Source organism: Marmota marmota, unplaced genomic scaffold, assembly GCF_001458135.2.
Source record: "Marmota marmota marmota unplaced genomic scaffold, marMar, whole genome shotgun sequence".
In the NCBI taxonomy this organism is placed as follows: Eukaryota; Metazoa; Chordata; class Mammalia; order Rodentia; family Sciuridae; genus Marmota; species Marmota marmota.
In genome coordinates this window covers 11,976,526-12,001,863 of record NW_026000005.1, presented here as the reverse complement: position 1 = coordinate 12,001,863, position 25,338 = coordinate 11,976,526, and the positions used below count along the sequence as shown (strand labels likewise).

At 37.4% G+C, this 25,338-nt stretch overlaps 1 protein-coding gene across 6 annotated transcripts in view; it reads right to left on the bottom strand.

Annotated features, from left to right (window-relative positions):
• Positions 1 to 25,338, bottom strand: part of Myo1b (myosin IB) — a 150,902-nt gene that overhangs the window by 26,255 nt on the left and 99,309 nt on the right. For 3 of the 6 annotated variants that reach the window (XM_048808199.1, XM_048808200.1, XM_048808201.1), the window contains 9 exons: positions 21,780 to 21,866; positions 20,910 to 20,975; positions 13,343 to 13,348; positions 11,201 to 11,305; positions 9,093 to 9,155; positions 6,236 to 6,436; positions 4,759 to 4,985; positions 1,891 to 2,091; positions 267 to 360 (listed from right to left, as the gene is read on the bottom strand). In XM_048808199.1, the coding sequence (XP_048664156.1) occupies positions 267 to 360; positions 1,891 to 2,091; positions 4,759 to 4,985; positions 6,236 to 6,436; positions 9,093 to 9,155; positions 11,201 to 11,305; positions 13,343 to 13,348; positions 20,910 to 20,975; positions 21,780 to 21,866 (1,050 nt within the window). The remainder of the gene's footprint in view (positions 1 to 266; positions 361 to 1,890; positions 2,092 to 4,758; positions 4,986 to 6,235; positions 6,437 to 9,092; positions 9,156 to 11,200; positions 11,306 to 13,342; positions 13,349 to 20,909; positions 20,976 to 21,779; positions 21,867 to 25,338) is intronic. The other 3 variants (XM_015481163.2, XM_015481165.2, XM_015481166.2) reach the window with 1 other exon arrangement.

Below are 25,338 nucleotides of genomic sequence, written 5' to 3'. Positions count from 1 at the left end.
GAATCAGGAAGGTTTCATCTGGTTGTGACAATTTCTTTATGGTTTCTTAAATGGGGCACAATCTTTTGGATTGAAGATTTGATGTGTCTTACATAACACACACACTCTCCACTACCCTTACTCGCACAATTTCTTGGACATGCACAGATAAACATAGGAGTGAAGCACTCATGGTAGCATTTCAGGTAATGTCATGAAGTCAACTATTCTTTTAAAACTTGTCTATGAGGCTCTAAAGTTCAGAGCATAAAGGTTTGATTACATACTGTTCTTGGGTTTCGGATGAATATCTTTGATCTACCAAAGGAATATTCTTCTACAGGAATCTCTAACTCATTAAACAGAACCTCCACACCAGACCTAAGAAAAATAAACAAAAATTTTTATTACAATAAATAGTTTTAGCTTATGTCATGATATCAGGTTTTCAGCTTTGTTTCTAAGTAATCATTCCTCCTGAATGTTCAAGACTAAATTCCACAACTTAAACCAACTCTACTAAATACTAAAAAAGTAAATTTGTGTTCAAAACTATGTATTCTAAGAAAAAGTGGTATGAAAGCCAATTTCTTGATTACATTCAGATAATACTTGTATCAAATAGACACACATTGTTGTATCAACCAGGGCCAAAAGGCTGTGCAAGAAACTCAGATCCATAGTAAGTCTACTCAATTGATTCCTGAGACATTTTAAACATTGTGGCTGTCACCAGAGGCCCAAGGGATAGTGCTCAGAGCCAGGCCAATGGATGCTAAAGAACATGAGCCTTACATGGTGGATCAAGGACTGGACCATGGTCTCAACTTGAGTTTTCAAAACTTACCTCACTCTCCCAACCTGTATACTAGGTACCAGACAGGTACTGTATTCTGACACTTGTTTACCATAATACCCAAGAAATCGGCAGTGGGAACTGAAATATTACCCAGATCCTACATTATTTGGATACTGAATTAGGTATCAGAGACAACACCACGACTGGATTTTTTCTATTTTCTTATAACATAGGGTGTGTGTCTTAATTGCTTTTGATGTTCCTGTGAAAAGCCAGGCCCACAGAGAATGTGGAGACAACATCAGTTAGTGAAATAAAAACCCAAGTGCTGTCCTTATCCATAAAGCAGGAATAAGGCCTCCTACAGTATTCAGGAAAAGGGACATTCTCTGATTGGTGACAGCAGAAAAAAGGCCACTACAGAGACGAGGCCTGATTTTTCTCCTGCAGCAGCTGCCCACCAGTGCACAAGTTCTCTCTGCATGTGGGAAGCTGTTGGGTGATGGAGATGCTCAGAGGGCTGGACTTGCAGTATCCAGAACCCTGTCTGGGACTGGAATGCAAGCAAAATTCATAACAGTCCAGCTGAAAGCCATACAGTCCAAGGACCAAGCCATGCTCTCTAATCCAGCTGGACTAGCAATAACACGAAAGCTGAATTCTATCTGCTCCTGGCATTTACTTCTCAACTGGGGCAGAAACGGGCAAAGAGTGGAAACTATACCCCACCTACCAACTCTCTCTAGAGTTAAATTCCACATGGGAAAAGCAAAAAGATGAGAGTGCTGATCCTCAATGCCTCTAACTCTACCCTTTAATGATTTTATACAAGCATACATGCCAAGTATAAATTGCCTCTTACAAATCAACCACAGGCATATTTTAAAAATTTATCAAAATGTGAGTTCCGAATGTGGATTTGGAAGGTCCTGTTTTGACCTTAAAGAAAACTGAGACTCTATGAGAATTAGCCAAAATGGTATTCTAATGAAAGTCTACAAACCAATTTTTTATACAATTCTGTTTTGCTTAATAGCATATGCAAAAACAAAAACAATGTTATTTGTATTCTTTAAAGATTCATTATTCCATATGGTCAATGAACTTCTTACCTTGCTGGTCCTTTCCAATGAGGCCATGTTTGTTTACAAAGCATTTTGTATCTTTCCAGGCAAGGTTCATAGGCCTGCCTGAAGGCATAGCCTGCCCGCCTTACTCGGACATTCTCCAAAAGACCCAGGTATCTGATCTGATGACACACTAGATTCTCATTGAAGATGTGTGCTGCTTTTTTATCATTCGGCTTGATACACCTAAAAGATTACAAATATTTTAGGTTTTAAACTCTCCCTCTGTGGTTACAACTCTACCATGTTTTACAAAATACTGTGTCTAATCATTTCCTAGCAAAACAACTCTTTGTTATTTGTGGGAAACCTGGTCATTTCTTTAGTAATTGTTTCAAATCATTATATAATAAACTAAAAGTAAATAAAATACTACATATGTAGCAATTTTTAACAAAAGAACAAACCACTAGTATATATAATGTCATGGAAGAACACCAATTACATTTTGTTGAGTGAAAGAAGTCAACCAAGAGTAGGATCCCACTGTACCAAGTTTAAGCAAAACTAAAGCAAGTCAGGACTGTTATATTTGGAAAGAGGTAGTGGTGGAGATCAAGGTTGAAGGAGGACAGGGAGCCTTCTGGGATGACATTTAGTCTGGGAAAACATTTTAGTCTGGACTGGGTAACACACATGCATATATATGTAAAAATTCAACAACAGGCGGAATTAAGACTAACAAATATATATTATACCTCAATGAAAAGACAAAGCATGGCATTACCTCCATATATATGTATATTCATGATGGTGGTGGTGGTACTAGTGATTGAACCCAGATCTTGGCACATGCTAGGAAAACACTCTACCACTGAGTTACATCCCCCAGCCTTTTTTAATTTTGTTTGGAGACAGGCTAAATGGCCCAGCTGGCCTTGCACTTTCAAGCCTCAACCTTCTGAGCAGCTGGAATTGAAGGCAAGCACCACCATGCCTGGCTCTCTGCTCCTTTTCTACAGGGTATTTTGTTGCTTAGGTAAAGACTACATTCCTAGCCTCCTTTGCAAGTAGTTGTGGCCACGTAAACAAACTCTGACCACTAAGATCAGAGCAGAAGTAATGTTTGCCATTGTAATATCTGTGTCCTTAAAAGGAAGGGACCTGATGTCCCCTTCTTCCAGTTAAGCTGGACTTCAGCTTACCACTGGATGTGAAAATTGATATTATGCACAGCCATCTTTGGTTATGGGAATGAAGAATATACCTGGAAATGGCAGAGCCACAAAAGAGAAGGAGCTATCCTTTTAGCCATGGTGTTCTTGCACTTAATAGTTACACACACACACACACACACACACACACACACACACACAAAATAAATGCCAGTATTGTTTAAGCCATTATTAGTTTTGGATCATATTGCAGCAATCCCTCTGTCCTAATACAATGGTTAAAAATTCACAATTATGGTTGTCTAACTAGTTTTGTCTTGGTGTTTTATGCTTTCACCATCTATAAACATAATGCCCACTCTTTGGCTTAAATAAGGACAAACAGATCAATGGATCAGCTTAGTAAGTTCAGACCTATACCCCTACCCATACATTCAACTAATTATCAACAAAGTCACCAAGACAACTGGATGAAAAGAGGGATTTTTCTCCCTATGAATGTATGGTGTCAAAACAACAGGCTATTTATATGGCAAAAAAGCAGTAAACCTAAATATGAAATCTGAAACTATGAAGATTCTAGAAGAAAACATGTTATCTTCGAAACCTCAGGATTTATTAAGATTTCTTAAATCTTAATATTAGAAAAATCACTAACGGAAGAGAAATAAAAAATGTTTATGCCTTGACCTGGGTGGTGGTTACCAACTTATATGTAGAATGGTTAAAAAAATAATTGAACTGTTCACCTAGGATCTGTACATATCAATCAATGTCAACAACACCTCGATAAATCAGAGTTTTTTAAAAAAATCTACTCAATGGACAGTAACAAAAGCAATTGATCACAAAAAATTTCCTGGTTGTTTTTTGGAAACTAGATTTTTCTCCCAATTTATGCTCTAAGTTGATGACAATCAAACCAGAGTGATTTTTGCCTATGTATGTTTCTTCTGATACAAATATCAGGTAAAAAAGTCAAACACAAAACTCTTTATTACTCTAATTTCCTCATAAGTGAATTTTCAAACTGGGCGTGGGTAGGCTCAGGTCTGGCCCACCACAGAGCATCCTTCCTATCTTCTAGTTCACACACATGGTAAACTCTCATCCTAGTTGGTCTTTCCTGAATCTTGAGGTGAGTACCTAAGATGTCCCAGAGACAGGGAAAAAAGAAATCAGAGGTTTAAAGGATTCTTTCATATTGACTTGAAAAACTTCAGGCTATTTTAGGAGTCACTGGCTCTCCTGGTCCACAACTCTGCTTGGAAACAAAGCGTGCGACTTCCTAACACAAACCAGAGTTGCACCCCAGCTCCTCCTGCCTCTTGCCCTCAATAGTAACATGGCTATAGTCATTATCAAAGGAATCCAAAATAACAGCAACAAAAAGAGCTTTCTGCAAACTCTGATCAGGAAAACCATTTTATATTTGTTCCTTAATTGGTCATTTAAAAAAGACTAAACATATAGAAAGTTGAGAACCCCTATGTGCCAACCACCTAGTATCATGAAATATCTATCATCCCCACATAATTTTTCCCCCCTTCCTTATATTTGGGGAAAGAAAGGTAGTGGAGCATTATGCAAGTCCACCCCAGACATCATGATATTAGATCTGAACTGTGTTAGTTGTCCTGGGCTTGGGCTACTCTCAGAATGAAGCAAACAGGAAAAAGATATTCCTTGAGTGTTCTCACATTTGTATTGTCAAAGCATTTGGTTGTGCCAGAAATACCTGATATAGTTTGGGTTCTTGGTCTGTAGGTTTTTCATTAGCGTGGCCACGGATGCCTTGAACTGTGACCCTGCTGTTGGCGGCCTTTTCAGGTTGATCTTGGCAGGGTTCCCTTCAGGGAACAAAGACTTGATGAGGGCATGGCCGGCCTTCCACATGGCTTGGGACAGGTCTCGATAGAGAAGGTCATTGTTTTTGTCAACAAATCCCTCCACCTGGTACAGCACCTACGAGCAGCACATGGGACTCAACAGTGGGCTCGATGCACACAGTAACACCAAGCGGCTAATCGACATGGCAGCTACTTCCTTCCCCTCCAAAAGCCCCGTTCATCAGGCCCACTGATGCCAAACTTGCCTCCAAGTTTAAATTCTGTTTCGTACCAGAAGAGATCAAAATGAATTCTATTACCTTTCAAGATTTAAAAGAATTAACTCTGCAAGTGTTATCATAACGTTTTCAAAGGAGTTTAGATTTTTTTTGAGCCGTTTTAACATAAATCTGAGGTTTGATTTTTATTTTTTGGTTTATATATGCCAATTCTAGTCTCTTTAAAAGAAAGGAAAACAGAAATAATGGTATCATTTTCAGAGATATACTGGAGCAGCAGAAAAACTAATCAGGAACGTACCTTTTAATAACATAGATTAATGGAAAAAAATAAAGTACCAAAGTTGAAATGAAATATTTCAGATACCACATTTATCTATTTTTGACTAAACACATAATTAAGGTTTTTCTTTGAAAGTATGTGATCTTAATTATAATAAAGAAGGTATTAGCGCCAATTAACCTTTTTTATACATTTATTTATTTATTTATTTATTTATGGTGTCGAGGATCGAACCCAGTGCCTCACTGTGCAAGGCAAGCGCTCTACCACTGAGTCCCAGCCCCAACCTTTTATATTCTATAATCAATAATCTAATTTTTAGGATTTTAAATTAACCTACTATCAGAATTGTTTTTAATATTATCTTTATGGATTTAATGACATAAAATTAATTTCCACAACATTAACCAAATAAATAAGAGCCTTTTTTAAAAAGGCAGATATCTTTTCTGGTATTATTTCAAAATCAATCTAAGAATTCATTATTTTTGCTAAATGGTTTGTGCTTTCAAAACCTACTCTAACTCTTCAGTGATTTCCAATTTTTATTGATTACTTTCCTTTATTAGTACTGTTAGGTTTTTTTGTTTTGTTTTTAGGAGAGCTTAGCATTTGAAAATAATGAAGTCGATTTTAAAAATATGTTTGGACTGTTCATTAAGTCCACTGAATTTGCTTTCGGTTCTCTGTATTAACAGGATTTTATTCTGCATGGACCAGATCCAATTTCTACTGAACACTGATCATCGGATTGGGGGTGGATTTATCCTCAGAAGTGAACAGTGTCCGGAATACCTGTCTCTGTGGTGCACTCTCTCTGTGGGAATGCACTGCAGGCCTGGTGGGTCCTCCCAGCCCCCATACCTTGCCAGCATAATGCTGGATTCTGAAGCAGCTGTGCGGTAGAGATGTGTCATTGAGGAACCGGGAGCACTTGCTCATCCTGCTCTCAAAGTGCTGATGGGTAGCACACACTTGGTTCAGCTTTTCTAAGAAGGTCTCATCAGTGACCGTGCCGGGCCTCAGGCACTCTTCATCCAGCATGGCCAGGATTCCATTTGTGTTCTGGGAGAAAGGAAATAAAAATGTTTCCTTCCTTCCTCATGGTATTGTTTTAATAATTAGTCCTGATTACTTTCAAACACAATCAACTTAGTCACAAGAAAATTCTGTTTAGTTATAACAAAAAAGCAGAGAATCAAAACAACTAACAAAAACCAGGGAAGTCAGCCCTTTCCCAGTGTCCCAGGTGTGTGTGGGTGCAAGTGTCTGTATTAGTGTCTCCCTCCCCCAACAGAACAGATCCTGGGAGTCAACTCTGCCACATTTAGTAGAACTGAAATTCATTAGACCTCCAGGATTCAAAAACAAGTCAGAAAGTCAAAAACAAATGTGATGATGCAGTCTCCATAACATGTCACAAATCACAAAGCAGCCTCGTAAGGCCATTATCAGATTCACACCTTCAGAACTTTAAATTGATTTCATGTTTCCAAACTGTTCATGTATTCAAAATAAAATGCTATGATCTGGAATTCTGCTTTTAATGATCACTGGAATCAAGCTGTTTTCAAGACTGTCTTTTAGAATAAAATTCTTATTCCATATAAAATATCTAAATGGATATTAAGTATGTGTGACAACTTACTTGCTGTGTATTCAGACCCTATGATCATATTTACTTCAAGAAAAGTCAGTGCTAAGCTGAATCAGGAATTAGCAAATCTTCTATTTTGCTAAATAGAAGAAGTTGTTCCTTGCATTGATTGCCTCTACAGGGCCCATAAGTCTTAATTCCAAAAACAATCCTTTCCACTGACCATCAACCCCACCCACTTCCACCAAGGCAAAGGCTCCCATTCCTCTTCTTTTTTCCTCACAAGGCCATGACATCCTGTGACCAGCATGTATTCATTCCCGACAAAACCCAGGGGAAGTGTGGACTCTTAGGAATCAAGTGTGTTCATAACATCCCCAGAATAAACATTATTGTTTAATGGCTCTGGAAGGAAGTGCTTCCCTTACGTACCCAGACTCTTAAATGAACATGAGTTTCTTCAATCATATATGCAAGGGGATTTGGTGCTGAGATGATCTAAGTTAAGCATATTACCTTTCTTTCCCACTTCCTAAAGGGAACTAATCAGTGCACTGTGTATGGGGAAAAAAGAGTTACTCAGGAATTTTGAAAGTTATCAAGTTCTCACAGCAAGTTACATTGGTCACAAAATTTACGAGGAAAAAATTTCAGGAAATTGACTGATTTTCTAGATTTTGGACTATAGTTTTAAATACATTATGTGGACTACTGGTGTTCTCATTCTAACACTGGTCAGATTTTTAAAAAAATTTTTTAGTTATATATGGACACAGTATCTTTATTTGTTGTATTTATTTTCATGTCGTGTTGAGGATCGAACCCAGTGCCTCACATGTGAGAGGCAAGCACTCTGCCACTGAGCCACAACCCTAGCTTCTGGTCAGATTTTAAAAAATAACATTTATATTTCATTGAGAAGTAGTCATTATTTTAATTAACTTAATCTAAGATGCAGCTTTCAAGAATATTTTGAATACCACTGGAAAAATCACTGACTAATTTAAGTAATTTCCAAAAGGACTCACTGACTAGAAATGGTTTGCTGTACTTTCAGAGCCTGTGATGGCATTCCTGAAACACAGCATTCACCTGCCCTGACAGCTACAAAGACTACAGGACAAGTGCACACATTGTTTCAAATCACTTTTTTAAGATCCAGAGTATTAGTAATCCTAAGCATAAAACAAAAGAGTTTCCTGTTTTCACATACAAATAGGTCTTCCTAAAATTAATCCATTAACAATAAACCATAGAATATGAGTTAAAAACAAATATAAATACCTTAGATTCAAAAAGTTTTCTAAAAAATCATCTAATAGTTTTTCACATTTGGAGCTTTTTCACATTTGCACATGAAAAATCCCAGGGTCCTCAGACACCTGCAGTCACATATTACTCTCTTGCTTACATTCCCTGAACCTGAGCCACTTCTAGGTTCCCACTTAATTCAGCTCCAGAGGCTGTCCTTTGCCTCCTTTATCTTAGCTGGAACAGTACAATAAGGTCACTAGAGCCAGGCGTGGTGGTGCATGCCCTGTAATCCCAGCAGCTCAGGCAGTAGGATCAGGAGTTCAAAGCCAGCCTCAGCAAAAGCAAGGTGCTAAGCAACTCAGTGAGACCCTGTTTCTAAATAAAATACAAAATAGGGCCGGGAATGGGGCTCAGTGGTTGAGTGCCCCCTGAGTTCAATCCCTGCTACCTGCCCCCCTCCCAAAAAAAAAAAAAAGAGGTCATTAGAGTTTTAGAAATGAAATAGATTGCTTTGAACCTTTCTGATCACTATTCACGTTCCCAGGAACCATGGGTTAGATCTGGTTTCCAACCACACAAGAAAGGATGGTGCACGTAAAGGTCTGACCTCTGAAGTTCATGAAAGGATTTTGATACAGCGACAGGATCAGCATGGGGGATTCTGGCTAAGTACCAAAAGTCCAGCTGCCCATTTATGTGTTTATGAACTGTGAGTGATCTCTGAGGACTACAGTAAAGCCTCCAGAACACAGGAGCTCCTTCAAGAAAAGCGTAAAGTAGTGAAAACATGGATGCTTAACATCAAAGGCAGCAAGGTCATTTTTATGTCATGAATTATATTACCATAAATTTCTTGAGAAAAGTACTCACATTTTCTATTAGGTCACAAATGATAGCATTATTGAAGTAGTCAATGTGAGTCCATTCTATGTCCTAAAAGACAAAATAGAACAAAATCAAATCTGAATGATGATGCCACAAAACCACCATCCAAAAGAAAACTTCATCCATCTAACCAAATTTCTCTTTCTCTTTGAATTCATTTTCTTTATAGAATTGATGCTGCAAATGTCATCTTCTGGTTCCCTTTTAAAACTTACTTAATGCAGCAGTCCACCACCGACATCATCTGATTGCAGCAGACACCCTTGACCTGTTCCGAGCCCGCCTCCCATTCCACTCTCCCATCTGTGGCCATTTCCCATGCACTTCACTGGCTCTGGGCCATATTTACTCGACAGGCTGCTGGGTCAATATTACTTTGTGTATATTTACAATGTTTATAAGGAAATAAGACAGAACTTGATCCCAGGAATCCAAGGCCTAGACTTTTCTGATCTTTATTTGTCATCACAAAGAAAAAATTAATTTTAGAGTCAATTTAAGCTGTAGGGCAGTTAACCATTTCTAGTGTACAAAAAAGCCCAGTGCTAAGACAAAGTATTTTCAACATATGGAAAGACACAAAAACCTAAGCACTGGCTCTACCACAAGCTACAAAGCCAAATCAGCAAGGCCAAGTGCAATCCGTGTCTGCTTACACTTCATCCTTAAGTGTAAACATTTATTTTTCTTCTAAAGGATAGAAATGTAATTAATAAAGCCAGCAGGGGTCTTCCTATGCACTCTAAGAAGTGTTTTAGACAATCTGTACAAACTATTTTTAAGATACACATCAATGTCTGGGTATTCAATTTACGATGAGAAGACAGAAAGAGCACAATTCTTGCTTTTAAGATATTCACATTACCCAACGGTGCCAGACAAGTCTGAAACATTTCTAAAGTATAATGATCACTCTCAAAGATGAAATATTGCTGATTTGTTGTAAGAGTAAATAGATAGTTTTACTAAGTCACAGGATTAATAATTACATTAGAAAAATCTATAACGAGATTAAAAAATAAGGATTCAGTGTCCTTGATGGCTTAAAATAGCATTATAGAAAATGAAGAAAAACAGGTGACTTTAGTAATGGTATAGCTAAAATGCTAATAAAGCAAATAAAAGGAAATAAAATAAGTAAAAACATAAATACAATAAAATAATTCTTTCATGTTTTGAAAGAAATAAGTGCATATTTGGGGAAAAAAAGGCTATTTATAATATTAAAGGATGAAAACCAAATGTGTGTTATAGCATTAAAGATGAAAAGACTTTGCTGATCTATAACACCATACCAACAACAAAAAGACAAAGGGGCTTTGCAAACGTTACCTCTGGTTATTGTTAAATTACATTAAATGAGACAACCCACATGTAGCACTTAATCCATTACCTGGTATATAGTAACCACTTGACAAATGTTACTTATTTTTATTATAAATTTTGAAAATCAATGCTATTCAAGATTAAACAAAGTCTCAAACTATTTTCAAAACTACTTAAGAGTGATACTGACTTTTTCTGGTATACAGTTCTCAAAGTTTTGGCAAATGCATATTGTCATGTAACCACCACAATAAGTCCCTCAAATTCCCTCACACAGTCCCTTTGCAGTCACAACCTCTCACAATTTTGATCCCCTCACAGCAACCAACTCTGTGGCCTTCTACAGGCCAATGGCTTAGTAATATCATTACTAAAATCACCTATTTTTCTTCATTTTCTATAGTGTTATTTTATGGCACAGTAACAGTACACTGTATGGAGGTACCACAACAGTTTGTTCATTCATCTGTGACTATTTTCTTAATATACTATTATTTCACATCATTACACTGGAATCCAATGAGACTAGAGTCCATCAGCTGATACTTATTGATCATCTACTCTGTGCCAGCATTGTGCTGGATACCAGCTGCACAGTACCTAAAAAAATTAGCCTGGATGTCATGCCAAACAGATTTTTAGAAGACACAATATGATTAAACTTAGATAAACATGATTCTGTGGTCAAGTTTAAACAGTTTTCTGAATCCAAAATTTAATTATGAGTAAGACAGGTACAATATTTTAAAGAAGCATTTCTACATTACCTCCCGTATGTACTCCTCCTGCTCTTCTTTAAGAGTAAGCTCAATGAAGATTTGCTGTAGCTTTTCATTACAATAATTAATAATGAATTGCTCAAAACTGTTGTCCTGTGTGGAGAAAATGAAGAAGACTTTTAAACCATGCTCACTGGCTCCCCGTAACAATGACACGCAGACGTCTCAATCCATGAGAAATGCCACACATTGTCTTTCAGACTTAACCATGGTCCAGCACAAAGCTCCTCTGCAGGCACGTGGGCAATGGCTCACGAGTAAGTGAATGAATGAATATACACAAATGATGCAGCATTGGAAGGACGAAGCTTTTTAGTTGACAGAGAAGCACTCATGGTTAAAAAAAAAAAATTCCCTCTGACAATCAGTAAAGATAGTGAGCATCACAATCTGTCACCAACTTTTCAATCTTCCATTCTCAGGTGAGCCTTCAGAGAGCAACAGAATCCTCCTGAGTTGACCTGTCAGTCCCACCCTGGCCCCCAGTCCAGGTTCAGATATTCCTTAGGCACCATGTTGCATGAATATGTGTGTATACATGTGGACATGTGTATTGACCTGTTTCACAGTCATGTCCCCATGAACTGCATACTCCTTGAGGGCATGGGCTGACCATGCTCTCTTGTCCACTATGTTCCCAGGCCTTTCCTGTGCCTCCCAGTATTCATCATGGACTAGATGAGTGAGAGAATGAATGAAGCGCCTACCAAATAGAGACCCAAGGGAATTAAGACACTGAAATGGTCTCCCTAGCAAGAAACAACCTCTCTCTTCTTAGAAGGTCGACACTTCATTACTTTTGAGTCTCAGCATTTTCTCCTTCAGGCTAGGGTTCTCTACTGTGGATTCTCCAATAGAAACCCCTAAACCATTTGGAACAATTGTCAGGGCTTAATATATGGCTGCACGTATTGAAGGCACAAAACACACCTTCTGTTGAAGGAGTACACTTCACCTAGACCCACACCTTCCAAGGAAGCAGTGGATCTGACTACAGAGCTTCTCATTCCTGCCCTTTCTCACAAGGGACAGGAAGACTCCACCCCATGCAAACCTAGCCACCGAGGTAGCCAGTCCTGGTGTAAAGAACAAAGAGGTCCACGTGTAATGGTGGTAGCAAAGCTCACTGCTCATTGTGACTCTGCAGAGCAAGGGCCTTCACACCCCTCCATGAATGACTAAAGCAGTGAGTTAAGGAGTAATTTGAAAGCCCATCTTTTAAATTCAACTTTGTTTGTACCTCTTACAAATTTTAAGATGATAATTTTATGATGCAGCATGTGACCACATTCTTTCCTGGAAGTCAGCTAAGGACTTCTAGTCACTAGTGATGACCCGATCTGAGGAAATGCTTGACTCTAAACCATAAATGACACATGTAAAAGCACTATCATTGACTAATCTTCTTAATGCTAAATTTGTTTGTTTTTTTTTCAAAATCCTGAAGGTTCTTGCTAAAGGACAAACATCTGCTTTTCAATACTCATTTTCACGCAAAGTTTTTAAAACCTCAGAGCTAATGATTTGAGACTGAAGTCAGTCTAGTCCGAATGTCTTTTTATTATCTTAACCAGCATAATGCCATTTTATATTAGAAAATTAAGCATTCTTGGTTTGGTAAAATATGTCTTGATATTATGCTACTATCACAAATGAAAAACACAATTTTAATGGCTAATACAAGCAGATCTTTGGTTTGTTTTAAAAAATAAATGCATGGAGCAAATCCTTTTTGTTACTTGCAGGTCTGTGCGTAAAGAGCTATTTCAGCACAATTATGCTAAATTTTCAAATGGCAAATAATGAGGAGAAGGAAGGAGAAAGCGACTGGTGTCCTTAGATGCATTATGTGGCTATGAACAGTTTGCAATACACTTCTAAAACAGGATCATGAAGAACACACAGGAAGATTAGGGATCAGAGGCAAAGCTTCACAGTTAACAACACAAATTAAGAATCAAGTTAGAGCTAAATTAAATTTGCTATGAATCTTTAAAAACTCCTTCACAAATTCTGTATTTTATAACCACACAGTTAATCAACAACCATTTACTGCAAAACTCACACGGCTAAGAGGCTATTAACACGGGAGCATGCGACAGACTGGCACAGCACACGGTTCATACTTACTGCATTCTGGTGCAGAGGGACAGATCACACAAAATGCAGTCAGTTCTTAATTAGCAATGGACTTCTAAAAGTAAGCACTTACTGAGAGTTATTCATTGCTGCAAAGGAGTGCTTTTATCACTCAGACTATTATTTTTGATGGGTGTAGAACTTTTTAGATCAAGACTCATGTCCAAACAATCCAAAAGACAGGGCAACCATATCTACATATGGTGTCTCAGGGATGTTTATCCAGGGGAGAGCTATTCAGGATAAAAAGTTTGACTAAAATACTGATAAATCATATAAACTGCCTGAAGCCCTAAAGCATCAGAATAGAATGCTTCTAATTCTAAATGATAAGGGAAAAGAAACATGCATCATTTGTAACCAAGTCCCACATCTCTCTAAAGAAAGAGTCAGAGGTAGAAACAGCTGTCAAATCACTGATTACTGAAGAGATTCAGCAAGAGGCAGAAGTACCCTCACTTCCAGTATCCCTGAGACCCATTCCTGTAAATAACTTGCTAGGCCTTCCTTTCAAAAGCAAATAAGATGGTAAGGAGAAAGTATTCTCCTGGAGATGACCCAAGAACAAACACTTGACTTTCCTACCTTATTCTGTTGCTAAAACTCAAACAGCAAAAAATTCCCCAAACAAAGAGGCTACCACGACCACCAATGTAGAGGTTAACATACTTCCTCGAGGAAATCAGCATCTACTATGAACACAGTTCCAGACTCCCAAATGGTCAGGGCAATAATTGCTGCCAAAACTGAAGGCTAAAGACCCATTTCTTGTGATAAGTTTCAACTGTTGGCACTGTCCAAATTTGGGGGGAAATGGGACTTTCACACAATTTAAAATTAACTTGAAGCGAAGCGGGATGGTGCATGCCTATAATCCCAGTGGCTCAGGAGACTGAGTCAGGAGAATTGAAAATTCAAAGCCAGCCTCAGCAATAGCGAGGCACTAAGCAGCTCATTAAGACCCTGTCTCTAAATCAAATATAAAAATAGGGCTGGGAATGTGGCTCAGTGATAGAGTTCAATCCCCAGTAGCCCTCAAAATGTAAATAAATGAAAAATAGCTTTCAAAAACTTAAAAAACAAGCAATAATCTGCAAAAAAAAAAAAAAAAAAAAAATCAGCCTGGTATCCATTCAAAAAAACTCCAATTTGTACAAGCCCAACACATCTTTCCATTTATACAGGTGTATAAATTATAAATTATACATTTATAAATTAACATGACCTTTTCAACATGAGTTACCCCTCCCCCTTTATAAAATGACTACACTGAGTCTAGAAATCATCACATGAATATGAAGGCCCTGAAGCAGCTTTACAATTGAATGCTTTTTTTGGTTTGTCAAGAACTGTATGAGTAGCCAGCACCTCTCCCATTGCCAGTCTCATGAATCAAAGTCTCCAAAGGAGGAAGCAGGCAGGAGCTGACCCTCGCTAATGACTCATCTCTAGTCTCCCGTTTTCTACCCATGCTCCATGCATGGAATTTTTCTCTACTACCTTACCCACATTTATCCACAAAGACTGAGAGATAAGACTAAAACTTTTAGAAGCATGTGCAAACAAGTACATAGTAGGAATTTTATTTTATGATCCTTTGAGTGAAACTCAGAATAAAGCCCACCCTTGACAGAGAGCTTCAAAGAATACAGGGAACCTCAAGCTGTGGGGTTCTATGCTTTTTCATGCTGTATTTACCCTGCAGACAGGGAGAGAGAGCATTTTCTATATTTAGAAGTATATAATATACCAAGATTTTAAATTCTAGGGTTTCTGTTTCAAAAATTCTAGACTACAAGTCCATCCTTTCAACATCAAAGAAACAGAAAATCATACTCCCAGCTGAGTTCATGACTAGTTTATACTCCTAAGTATCAATCATGAACTTCCACGTGAAATGATTTAAAAAAATTATCAAAAATACTGGCCTATTTGCACATTCTTCTTGGCAACAGAACAGGCTCGGGGTATCTTATATTCTTTAAGGTAGATATTTTTTAAAAGCTTGTAACAATAAATATTAAAAGGAAGAGATGAATATAGGAGGCAGCTTTGTCCCATTTGTGTTTGAAATGGTCACAGAAGAAGAATTTGGCAGGTGAATATCATGTGTTGGAAACAGTGAGCAGTTCAAACTCAAAAGACTGTGACTTATTTAAGCAAAAACTACTGTGAATTAAAAATTTAACTGATGTTTCTTATAATTCAGCATTTCCATTTTAGGTCAAATCTTGGATATAACATGTCAGATGCAGTTCTACAGTTAACTATCATGAAATGTCCTGCATAGTAAATCAAACAGTTCATTAATATATGAAATTATAGAATTTTGAGTGCAATGTCAAATTTAGAGAAACTGGGTTATAATAATGCTATTAAATGTGCTATTGGTCCTAGCAAAAATTCACTTGATGTAAAGTCTTTGGCAGTCCCCAATTATATCACTGATTTTAAACAACAAGCACTTAACTACGACCCCCCCCCCCCTTTTTTTGGTAGTTGTAGATGGACAGAATGCCTTTATTTTATTTGTGTATGGTGCTAAGCATCAAACCCAGTGCCTCACACATGCTAGAAAAGCACTCTGCCACTGAGCTATGGCCTCAGCTCAACTATAATCCATTTTTAAGAAACAGGTACCAAGGCAAAAACTGCTTTTTAAGAAAGTAAACTTAAAATATATCCTCAAAATTTAAAAGAAAAACATTTAACTTTAAATATTGTCTTTTAGTTATTCATAAATTTGAATGAGTGGCTGAAGTTTTAAAAAACTTGCCTTTAAATATGTGACATTTTTCTTCTATACTCAAATATGGTAAATTAGCAAGAAAAACAATACTATCATGACTTCTTAAATATTTTTAAATAGGCTTTAATTGAAAAAGTCAGAGCAAGAGTAACTATATGTATACAAAATAAAACACACACACCTCTCCATAATGTTTCCACTTTCATTTTCAAATCTACTTTAAACTTTGTCTCCTTCTTCAACTATAAGCTTTCTGGCACATGAAGGATAAAAATGAAGGTAAAAAACTAGAACAGAAGGCACTGACTATAGCCAGAATTGAAACAACTTAGAAAACAAGTTCTATAATCATGCAACAGACGTATTAAGCTACTATCTCTTCCCAAGTTTTAGGTTGTTTTATTTGAACAATCATTATATTGAGCCTATTATAATCTTATTATACACAAGTACTTTTAATTATACACAAGGTGCATTAGGGCAACATGGTAAGAAGTACAAAATTTAAAATAACTAGCACTCTGCCTGGATGAAACCAGCTCAACTCTAAGAAAAATGAAATAATCAGTTATTGCTGTCTGCTTTGGTCCATGGAACATTAATGATTAATTTGACTTTCCTAGTGAACTACTTGCCAATTTGATACCTATTAGGTTAACTACTCAGAAAAAGAGCCAAATCAATTCAGAATTCTCAACTTACTTTTGAACATAATATCATTTTTTAAAGAATAATATTCATTCTTTTATGGAGATACAATAAATATTTCTCAGAAATCAAAGACCATCTTTTCAGTTTTAAGAATGTGTGGGGTGTTTGGATTATAATTTCTACCTTTGGAAAGCTGGATCAATGTTCTACCAGGATTGACAGCTAGGTTCTTTTCTTCTATGAAAGGTAGTTCACGTTACCCTATTTTCAGTACCAACGTTCCATAATCTGTTTTCTAAACTGACATCAGATCACATGCAGCTAGCAAGGCAGAGCTTATTCACCCAGCTGGTACCAAAATGCCGGGCAGTCAAATCCATGTGTCATCATCCCATGGTTTAATGCATCAGATTCCCCTTTCCCTTTAGAGAGGGACCAAAGGGAGTGAAAGGTTTCCACCAGCTCAGCTGAAAAAGGTTTCCATGGGAACTGTCAGTGAGGTCACTGAGGCAGAATCAGACACGTTAAAAACTGTTCTGGACTCTTACTGTCCAAATTTTAAAGTGAAACCCAGGGCATTCTAAAAGGTAGAGCTCCTAATTTCTATTGTTGTTTTCTGCTGAAGAACTAAGGCAGGTTTTGATTTATACTTTATCAGTTTATTTTCACCCAGGTAAAAAATATAGAATTGTTCTTTTGTGCACTGGCATATATTCTGAATAATTCTCCTGTATTCTGACCCCTTATTCTTCAGCTTGTGGTACTTATTTAAGTCCTTAATTAGCTGGGCTTCCTAGAGTTCAATATTATACATTTCCTTACATTCCCACATCTTCTAATATTGCTGAGAATTCAGGAAAAGTGTAGGCTGCAAACTGGGACATGTCTGTGAATAATTTGTTAAAAAAAAAAAAACAACACTGCAATTCAGTATCAAAAAGCAGACAAAAGTATCTAAAAGTACCCCCATTCAAATTCTGTTATGAATTTCCCCCAATAAATTTTATTTATAAAAATAAAACATTAACAAGTTGTTTATTTAAAAAATCAAGATTGATGATTAATCTGAGAAGGTTTAGACAGAAAAATGGAGAGAATAATTAATCAGAAAAAAATGGAGAGAATAATTAATTATTGAAAAAAATCAAATCAATTCTCTCAAGGAACTGGGACGGGGGAATGGAAAAAAAATAAATCATTTTCTGCATGAAAAAGAAAACTTAATAGTTAATGATCTTATGGCAACCAGAAGATTTGCTACTGACATAATTGACAGGTTTTTCCCACCAGCTGAAAGTTTAGTTTAAAAACAGTAAAAATGGGGCTTGGGTTGTGGCTCAGTGGCAGAGCACTTGCTTTGCACATGTGAGGCACTGGGTTTGATGCTCAGCACCACATAAAAACAAATAAACAAAATAAAGGTATTGTGTCCATTCACAACTAAAAATACATATATATTAAAGAAAAAAAAAGAACAGTAAAAATGTAGCCTGTGTGGTTTTAGGTATATTACAAGCAGAAATTTGATTTCGATATTGACAGACAAGGGGTGAGTCCTGATGTCTTTCATCAGGGCACTTTGCACAGAGGCTACACAACTTGTACATCACAGGTGTTTGGAACTTACAGTTTTCTCTGGAGATTACTCTCCACCAAAGCAATTCATCTCAACCTGGACTGCACACTACAATCACCCAGGAGCTTTAAAAATACTGTTGCCATGGCCCCACCCCTAGAGATTCTGATATCATTGCTCTGGGTACAGTGTGGACATCTGAATTTTCAAAAGTCCCCCAGGTGATTCCAATATGCAGCTGAGTTTGAGAACTCCTAAAGTATTCCTTCTAAGGAATGAAAGAAGAGAATTATAAATATACTGCACTCATTTTCATTAACTGAAGTCCCTGGTGGTACTGAAAAAAGCGATGATGAACCATCATTTGCAGAGGGAAGGCAAGTTCATCAAGACACTGAGAGAGACTTGAATTAACCATAAGTGAAAAATATTTCTGGATTGCTGAAAGGTATTCCACCCAGTGTCAAGTTCAAGGATATTTTACCCAGGAACACACAATTTCTGTTCTGATTAGGTTCAAAAGCAAACTCACTTTCAAAAGAGTAACCTAGTGTCTTGATTAAATCTCCCTATCCAATAGGACTTGTCTTCAGGGAGCAACAGTCCTTCGGTCTTAAGGCCAAGACAGGAAGCTCCAAGAAAGCCAGGACATCTCTGTCTTGTTTATCATTTGGTATCTGGCCAAGAAGGCACTAAATAAAACCTTGAGAAGTGATTCCAGTTGTTCATGATGTCTAACTCATTTTCCTTTGAGTGCTATTAGGTGTCTTTTCCCATGAGATGCTAGGACACACTGAAGACAAAACAAAGTGATATCCCATCATAACCCTATTATGTATTTTTAAGTTTCCATGTATTATGTTAGGACATAATAAGCACCTGCTCACTGGCTTAAGATCAATAAATCTTTTTATTTTCCTGACAAAATTAAAATCAGTATCTTTGATTTTACAAACAGTATTGACTATATGTTTTTTTCTACTTTCTAGTAAAATCTCTAATGTCTACCATCTGTGCTGCTCATGAGACCATTTAAATTTAGATCAGCTCTGTACCAGGTAAGCAATCTTTTTCCCTGCCAGCTATGAGGAATGACTTTGACGTCCTGCCAATTAAGTGACAGTAACCTGGGGTCTTGCTAGCAAGAAATTAATTTGGGCAGAGGGATTTCTGAGTATACACAAGCAATTCTTCTAACTTATAAACCTCAAATTCTTCCCTTTTACCAAGGGACTGGCAGCTTTTCTTTGCAGATTCTGATAAAGGGGCCCCAGTACAAGCAGACATTGTACTGAAGAGCTGTGTTCTGGGAACTCTACAGGGGGTAGCCGCCAAAATACACTTCATCTGGGACAGCGCCCAACCTTGGCCAGGAGCTGGGGGTGATGGGGAGGGTAGAGCAACAGGGGAATCACAGACTTATCACAACACTTTTTTTTTTCCCCCTTATTTCCAGATACTGAGGAACCTGTGAGTTAGGGAATAATGGTGAAGAAATGGCCCTGATCTCAATCCTAGTAGGAAAGAAAATAATAAATAAAAATATTAGGTCTCGGGTGTAGTTCCTGTGTCTGCTGCCTAGTAGCCACGTTCCTGTAGGGGAGTCACTTGACCATCAGGGTCTTATGTTCTCATCTGTAAAATGGGGATAGTAGCAGCTGCTACTTTATGAGTTTGTTCTGAAAATTCAATCGGACAATATGCACAGCATTTCCAAAACGCTGGTGCACAATCAGCCCTTCGTAAGTATTTAAGCCCAATTGTTAAGCATGGAACATGATTTAGGGAGAAGGTACTATTATCAACATGAATGTTACCAGAAAAAAGAATTTGCTAGGAAGGCCTGGGTTAGCTTAAAGGAATTCAGAAATAATTACTTGTAGCGGAGAGAAATGAGAGGAGGAGCCAGATCTACCTGTCATTTCCTTGACTCAAAATAAACAATACTCCTAAAAGTGACAGTGTTTTAATAGGTCCATATTGTGTTTCTCAATGTCAAAGTCAGCAAAAAGAAAATTTAAGCATTTAATGTTTAAATATTTAATTTGTAGCAAGCATGGAGCTTTTTTTAATTAATTCTGAACTTGTGCAGAAATTATTTTGACTTCTATAGAATTCCTTATTGCAAGACCACCAGATCATTCAGCCAGATGAGACTTGAATGACACTCTAGGAATCATCTGATCCAGACTTTCCTCTGAGTCTGAGCTGAAGTAACCAGTCCTACTCAGGCCAAGACAACACCCAGTTTTCCCATTCCTGGCTTTTTCATTATACCAACCTGCCTCGATTTCTAAACAACCTATAAATGAATGAATAGCCCCAGGTGTAATGGTCATGCCACTTATTAGAAGTCTCAAAGTAAGAATTTTAAATCTGCAACTTCAAAAATCAAGTACTAATAAGAAATTCTGTTTAAACAGCAATGTCTCCAAATGATAGCTCCAGCACTTATACACATACCACCAAATTTTGTTCCATTTGCAAAGTTATAGTTATTTATCATAAATGCTGTCTATAAAATATAATTTGCAACTGTTCTACTTTAATAAAAATATTACTAGGAGTTTTTAAAACCTTACCTCAAAAATTTCAAAGCCATAAATGTCCAAAACCCCCATGACCTTCTTTCTCACTTTTGTTTGTGCCTTAAAAAAAATTTCAAATTAAAGAGTTAATTTAGGCATAATAACACTATAAATGACATATATGACATGCTAATTGTTTTTCTTTTTTTTTTTTTTCTTTTTTTTTTTTTCAGAGTACAAATTAGAAGTTTATTAAAGGACAGCAGAAAAGACTTCTCCCGGAGGAAGAAGGGGACCCAAGAGGTGGAATCCCTGTTTTTCTTAACTAGAAAATTTAGTTGTTTTTTTTAAACAGAGGATTTAGGAATGAAAATTTTAATAATAGGTGACAATTTTCAAAAAGGTATTAGAGGTATTAATAAAGGAAGGGAAGAAGAAAGGAGGAAAAGAAAGAACATAAAGAAGAAAAAGAGAAAGAGAAACAAGTAAAAAGAGAATGAGAGAAAGAGAAACAGAAAGAACAAAAATCTTACAAAAGGTATGGTCTTTAAAAATCACCTCGTCCGATACCCTTGTTTAAAACAACAACATATCAATTCCCAGAAAGGCAAAGTGACCTTTTAAGCCAAGTCTGTGCAGCTAGCTAGCAAATGAGCCAGGACTGGGACCTAGAATTCTGACTTTGAGTAACTCTTCAAAGACCACTGTCCTACTTACCAGTGAGATAAAACACACATGGCAAGACAAAATAAACAAAATCCCTAGCAAATTTTAATCTTATGCAGGTAAAGTCCTTTTAAGGAATAATTGTTTTAAGTAGCAATCAATTATCTTGATTATAAAACTAAACTTTCTCCAACTTAATGTTTACCTTGTGAACAGCATTTATTACAACTGATTTCTTTGCTTATAAAGATTGAGTACCTTAATGCTTTCGTTGATTCGATTTACCAACCATGAAAACAATCTGCTGTAGAGGTTTTTAGCCAGTGCATCGCGGGCATAATAAGCCTATTTAAAAAAAAGAAGAAGAGCTTAATACCCACAATTACCATAATGCTTAATTTCCACAAAGTAATGAAAATATTTTTAAAATATTTAAAGCCCTCTTATTTCAAATTTCTTTTAGAACTAGTTTTTATTTTACTCTAGATGGGAAGTCAAGCTGTTAGGAGAATTAGGCAAACTGTTTATCACAGTCACTTTCCCTTTTTGCATCCCAGGAAACTAAGTCTAAATATTGCAAGTTTTTGCCATAAAGATATTCATCTCAATTTAGAGAACAGAGAAAAACCAGAGGCAATTTAGAAGTCCAACAATAAAGATATAATAAAATAAATTATGATGTTATACAGTCATCATAGAAAAATGGTTATGAAATTGAGTAATGAAATGGAAATGTTTCATTGTGCGAAAGTTAAAAATTTGCATATGTAATACAACAATTTTTAAAAATTCTACACATAGAAAAGGAAAATGAAAGCACATTCAAATGGCTCAAACTGATGGAAATCTAAATTTTCTTGTGCCTAGTCTTTTGAGTGTTTTCTAAATATTCTCCACAGTCCATTTGTATAAATTGGTACAGTGAAGATAAAAACCTTACAGGCTTATTTAAAGATGTTCAGGGCTATCTGACAAAGAAGGAATAAAGACACAAAATGTCTTTGGGTTTTTTTAATTTATTTTTGTTTTTGCAGTACTGGAGATGGAACCCAGGGCCTTGCACGTGCTAGGCAAGTGCTCTACCACTGAGCCACAGCCCAGCCCAACATGTATGTTTTAGAATCCAAACGCTGGAAGGGGTTAGTGCAGGTGCCCAGGGTGGACAGTACCAGTGGTGGGTAACACTTGTTCTCTTGGGGTGGTTGGGGCTGGCCCCCTGAGAGGAAAGCTGGAGATTCTGCCTCTGTTTTTAACACACCGGCCATATGAGTGAAGTCTGCTACTTGTAAGTAGAGAGTTGGGTTTTGCTGTTAAATGAAACTGGTACATTTGTAGTTTTACAGAGAGCATAGCTTGTCAGATTGTGTGGGAATTCTTGTTTCACACTTCTAGCTAAATGAAGCATAATAACATTAATAACATACTCACTTCCCTGGGATCACAGATGAAAAGAACTGCACTCTTTCCCTTCACTGGACACTTTGTTGTCAACCCCAAACCTCCCTCCCCATCTCTCAGCTGCTCTAATCAAGAATAGAAAATATACCTGGAAACTGGCCAAAAAAAAAAAAAAAAAAAAGCAAAAAGAAAAGCAAGGGGGTGTTGGAAAAGAGGGGGCAAAGGTATGATTCAATAGTAGAAGATGCATGTAAAATGCTAAGACAGAGAAATGTAACTTGGATATACATCCTTTCTTCAATACCCTTTCTCCTAGTTTTCACTGTATTAAATAGGTAATTCAAGTGTTTACAACAGAGCTTGGCACAGAGTCTACAATGGATTTTCATTATGATTTTTGAAGTATCCATTTCTCCTACTACAGTCTCATGAGCCTCTATCATTTCTTAATCCTTTCCCTTCTTGTAAATTTAAGTTATCTCAAAACACCACACAATCCCAAAACACTACGTATTTGTAAATAAACCCTTTTTCATCTTAATGTCATCCAGCTTTTTTTAGTGGTATGCTATCTGCTTCCTACAAAGCATCATTTCAATGTGCAACAGAACAACAGTGACAACTTATTCTGGGAAACTGCTTTATGGTGTTTAAGGTGTATTCACAGCCAGTATTGATCTTCTTTGCTTCTTTCAAACAAATGTCCATTGAAGGGACCTCAACTCAAATGTTCTTAGGGACTTGTGATAAGAATGAACAGGAAGCAGTGAGGAGACACATTCTAGGTCAAACTCAACACTGAAAAAGAAAATAATCAAAACAAAAGCAAAACTACCCTTTAGTCAAATAAGACATGCCTACTGAGCTATCTCTGGCCCCAGGGGCTATCAATTTGCTATCCCTCACTTCTGAGTCCAATTCATGCCACCTAATCCCCACAATAACATCCTATAAAGCAGAAAGGGCAGAGATGTTTATTCTAAGGAAAGTAGAAACGAGGGGAAAGGATCTACAAGGAATCTACATGGAATGTAGAAATGAGGGGGAAATAGCAAGCACACTGATTCACCCTCAGATTCTGAGCACACTGCACAAAAACTAAGCATTTCTGTGGCTGCATGAAACTCACAGAGGAAAACCGCAGGTGGCATCTGCTTGTGAGACGGTGGGAGATGGTGGCCTTGCATGGAATGAGCAAGGTGGAGACCCAGAGATGCACAGACACGGAAACCACTCTCCAGAAGCTTGCAGTAGAGCGAGGGAGATCAAATGGACACAAACAAAACAATCACAGGGCCAAGACCCAATTGTAGAGAAAAAGAGTTCGGAGAAGGGGAATCTGGGGGTCTAAGTGATCAAGAAAGGCTTCTTGGGTGGGTGCAAGTGGGTGGCTATTCAGACAGGCAGAAGGAATGAGCAGTGACATGGGGGTGATGGACAAGCAGGTAAATAAGTACAGCACCTAGAGAACTAGAAAGCAATAAACTGACTTTATTTAATTTTAAAAAATTATTAAAATTAAAAAAAGGTTGGGGATGTTGCTCAATGATTAAGGTCGTGTAGGGTCTGGATTATGTACACAGGGAGGCCAAGGAGAGAGCTATGTTGTAAAAACTAAATGAAAAACTGTCTTGGGTATCCTCTATTTTAATATTAGGCATCCTATCTGGGAACAGATCTGAATGCCCCGGGGAAAATGAGGCACGGGGGAATAACTATGACCCTGAGGTCCAAGCAATGAAACTGTGAGAAAAAGCTAATAAGACCAATCACTCTCGTAGAAATCCAACTCTGCCAGGCAGTCAGATGGGTAGAAGCACACACTCAGACCACCACATCAAAAAACCCACACTCAACGAAGGTGCTGAAAAACTGAGGATCTCAAGCCAAATTCTTTCATCCACAGGTTAAAAATTTGTGGAAAAAGTTCTACCAGTGACAATAAGGTAACTCAGATAAGCTTATCGAAAAGAGGCGCCTGAGTCAGGTTTTCACAGAGGATGAATAAAAAGCAAAACACAATAAAAACAGATCCAAAAGACACAGATCCTCAAAGGGGCTCCTTAAACAACACAGGCTTTCTCATGGCATCACTGTGTACTAATCGACCTCAACTCTGGCCACTAAAACATCCACACATAGTGGCTCTCAAAATGTGATCCTGAACCAGCAGCAGTAGTAGTGGTGGTAACTGCACTTAGAGGAAATGTGGATCCTTCCAAGTGGATCAGGAGGCTGAGGCAGGAGGACCGCAAGTTCAAAGCCAGTCTTAGCAACTTAGTGAGATCCTGTCTCAAAATTTTAAAAAATTATTAAAATAAAAAAAGGTTGGGGATGTCGCTCAGTGGTTAAGCACCCCTGGGTTCAATCCCCAGCACTACACACACACATACACACACACACACACACACAAAAGAGA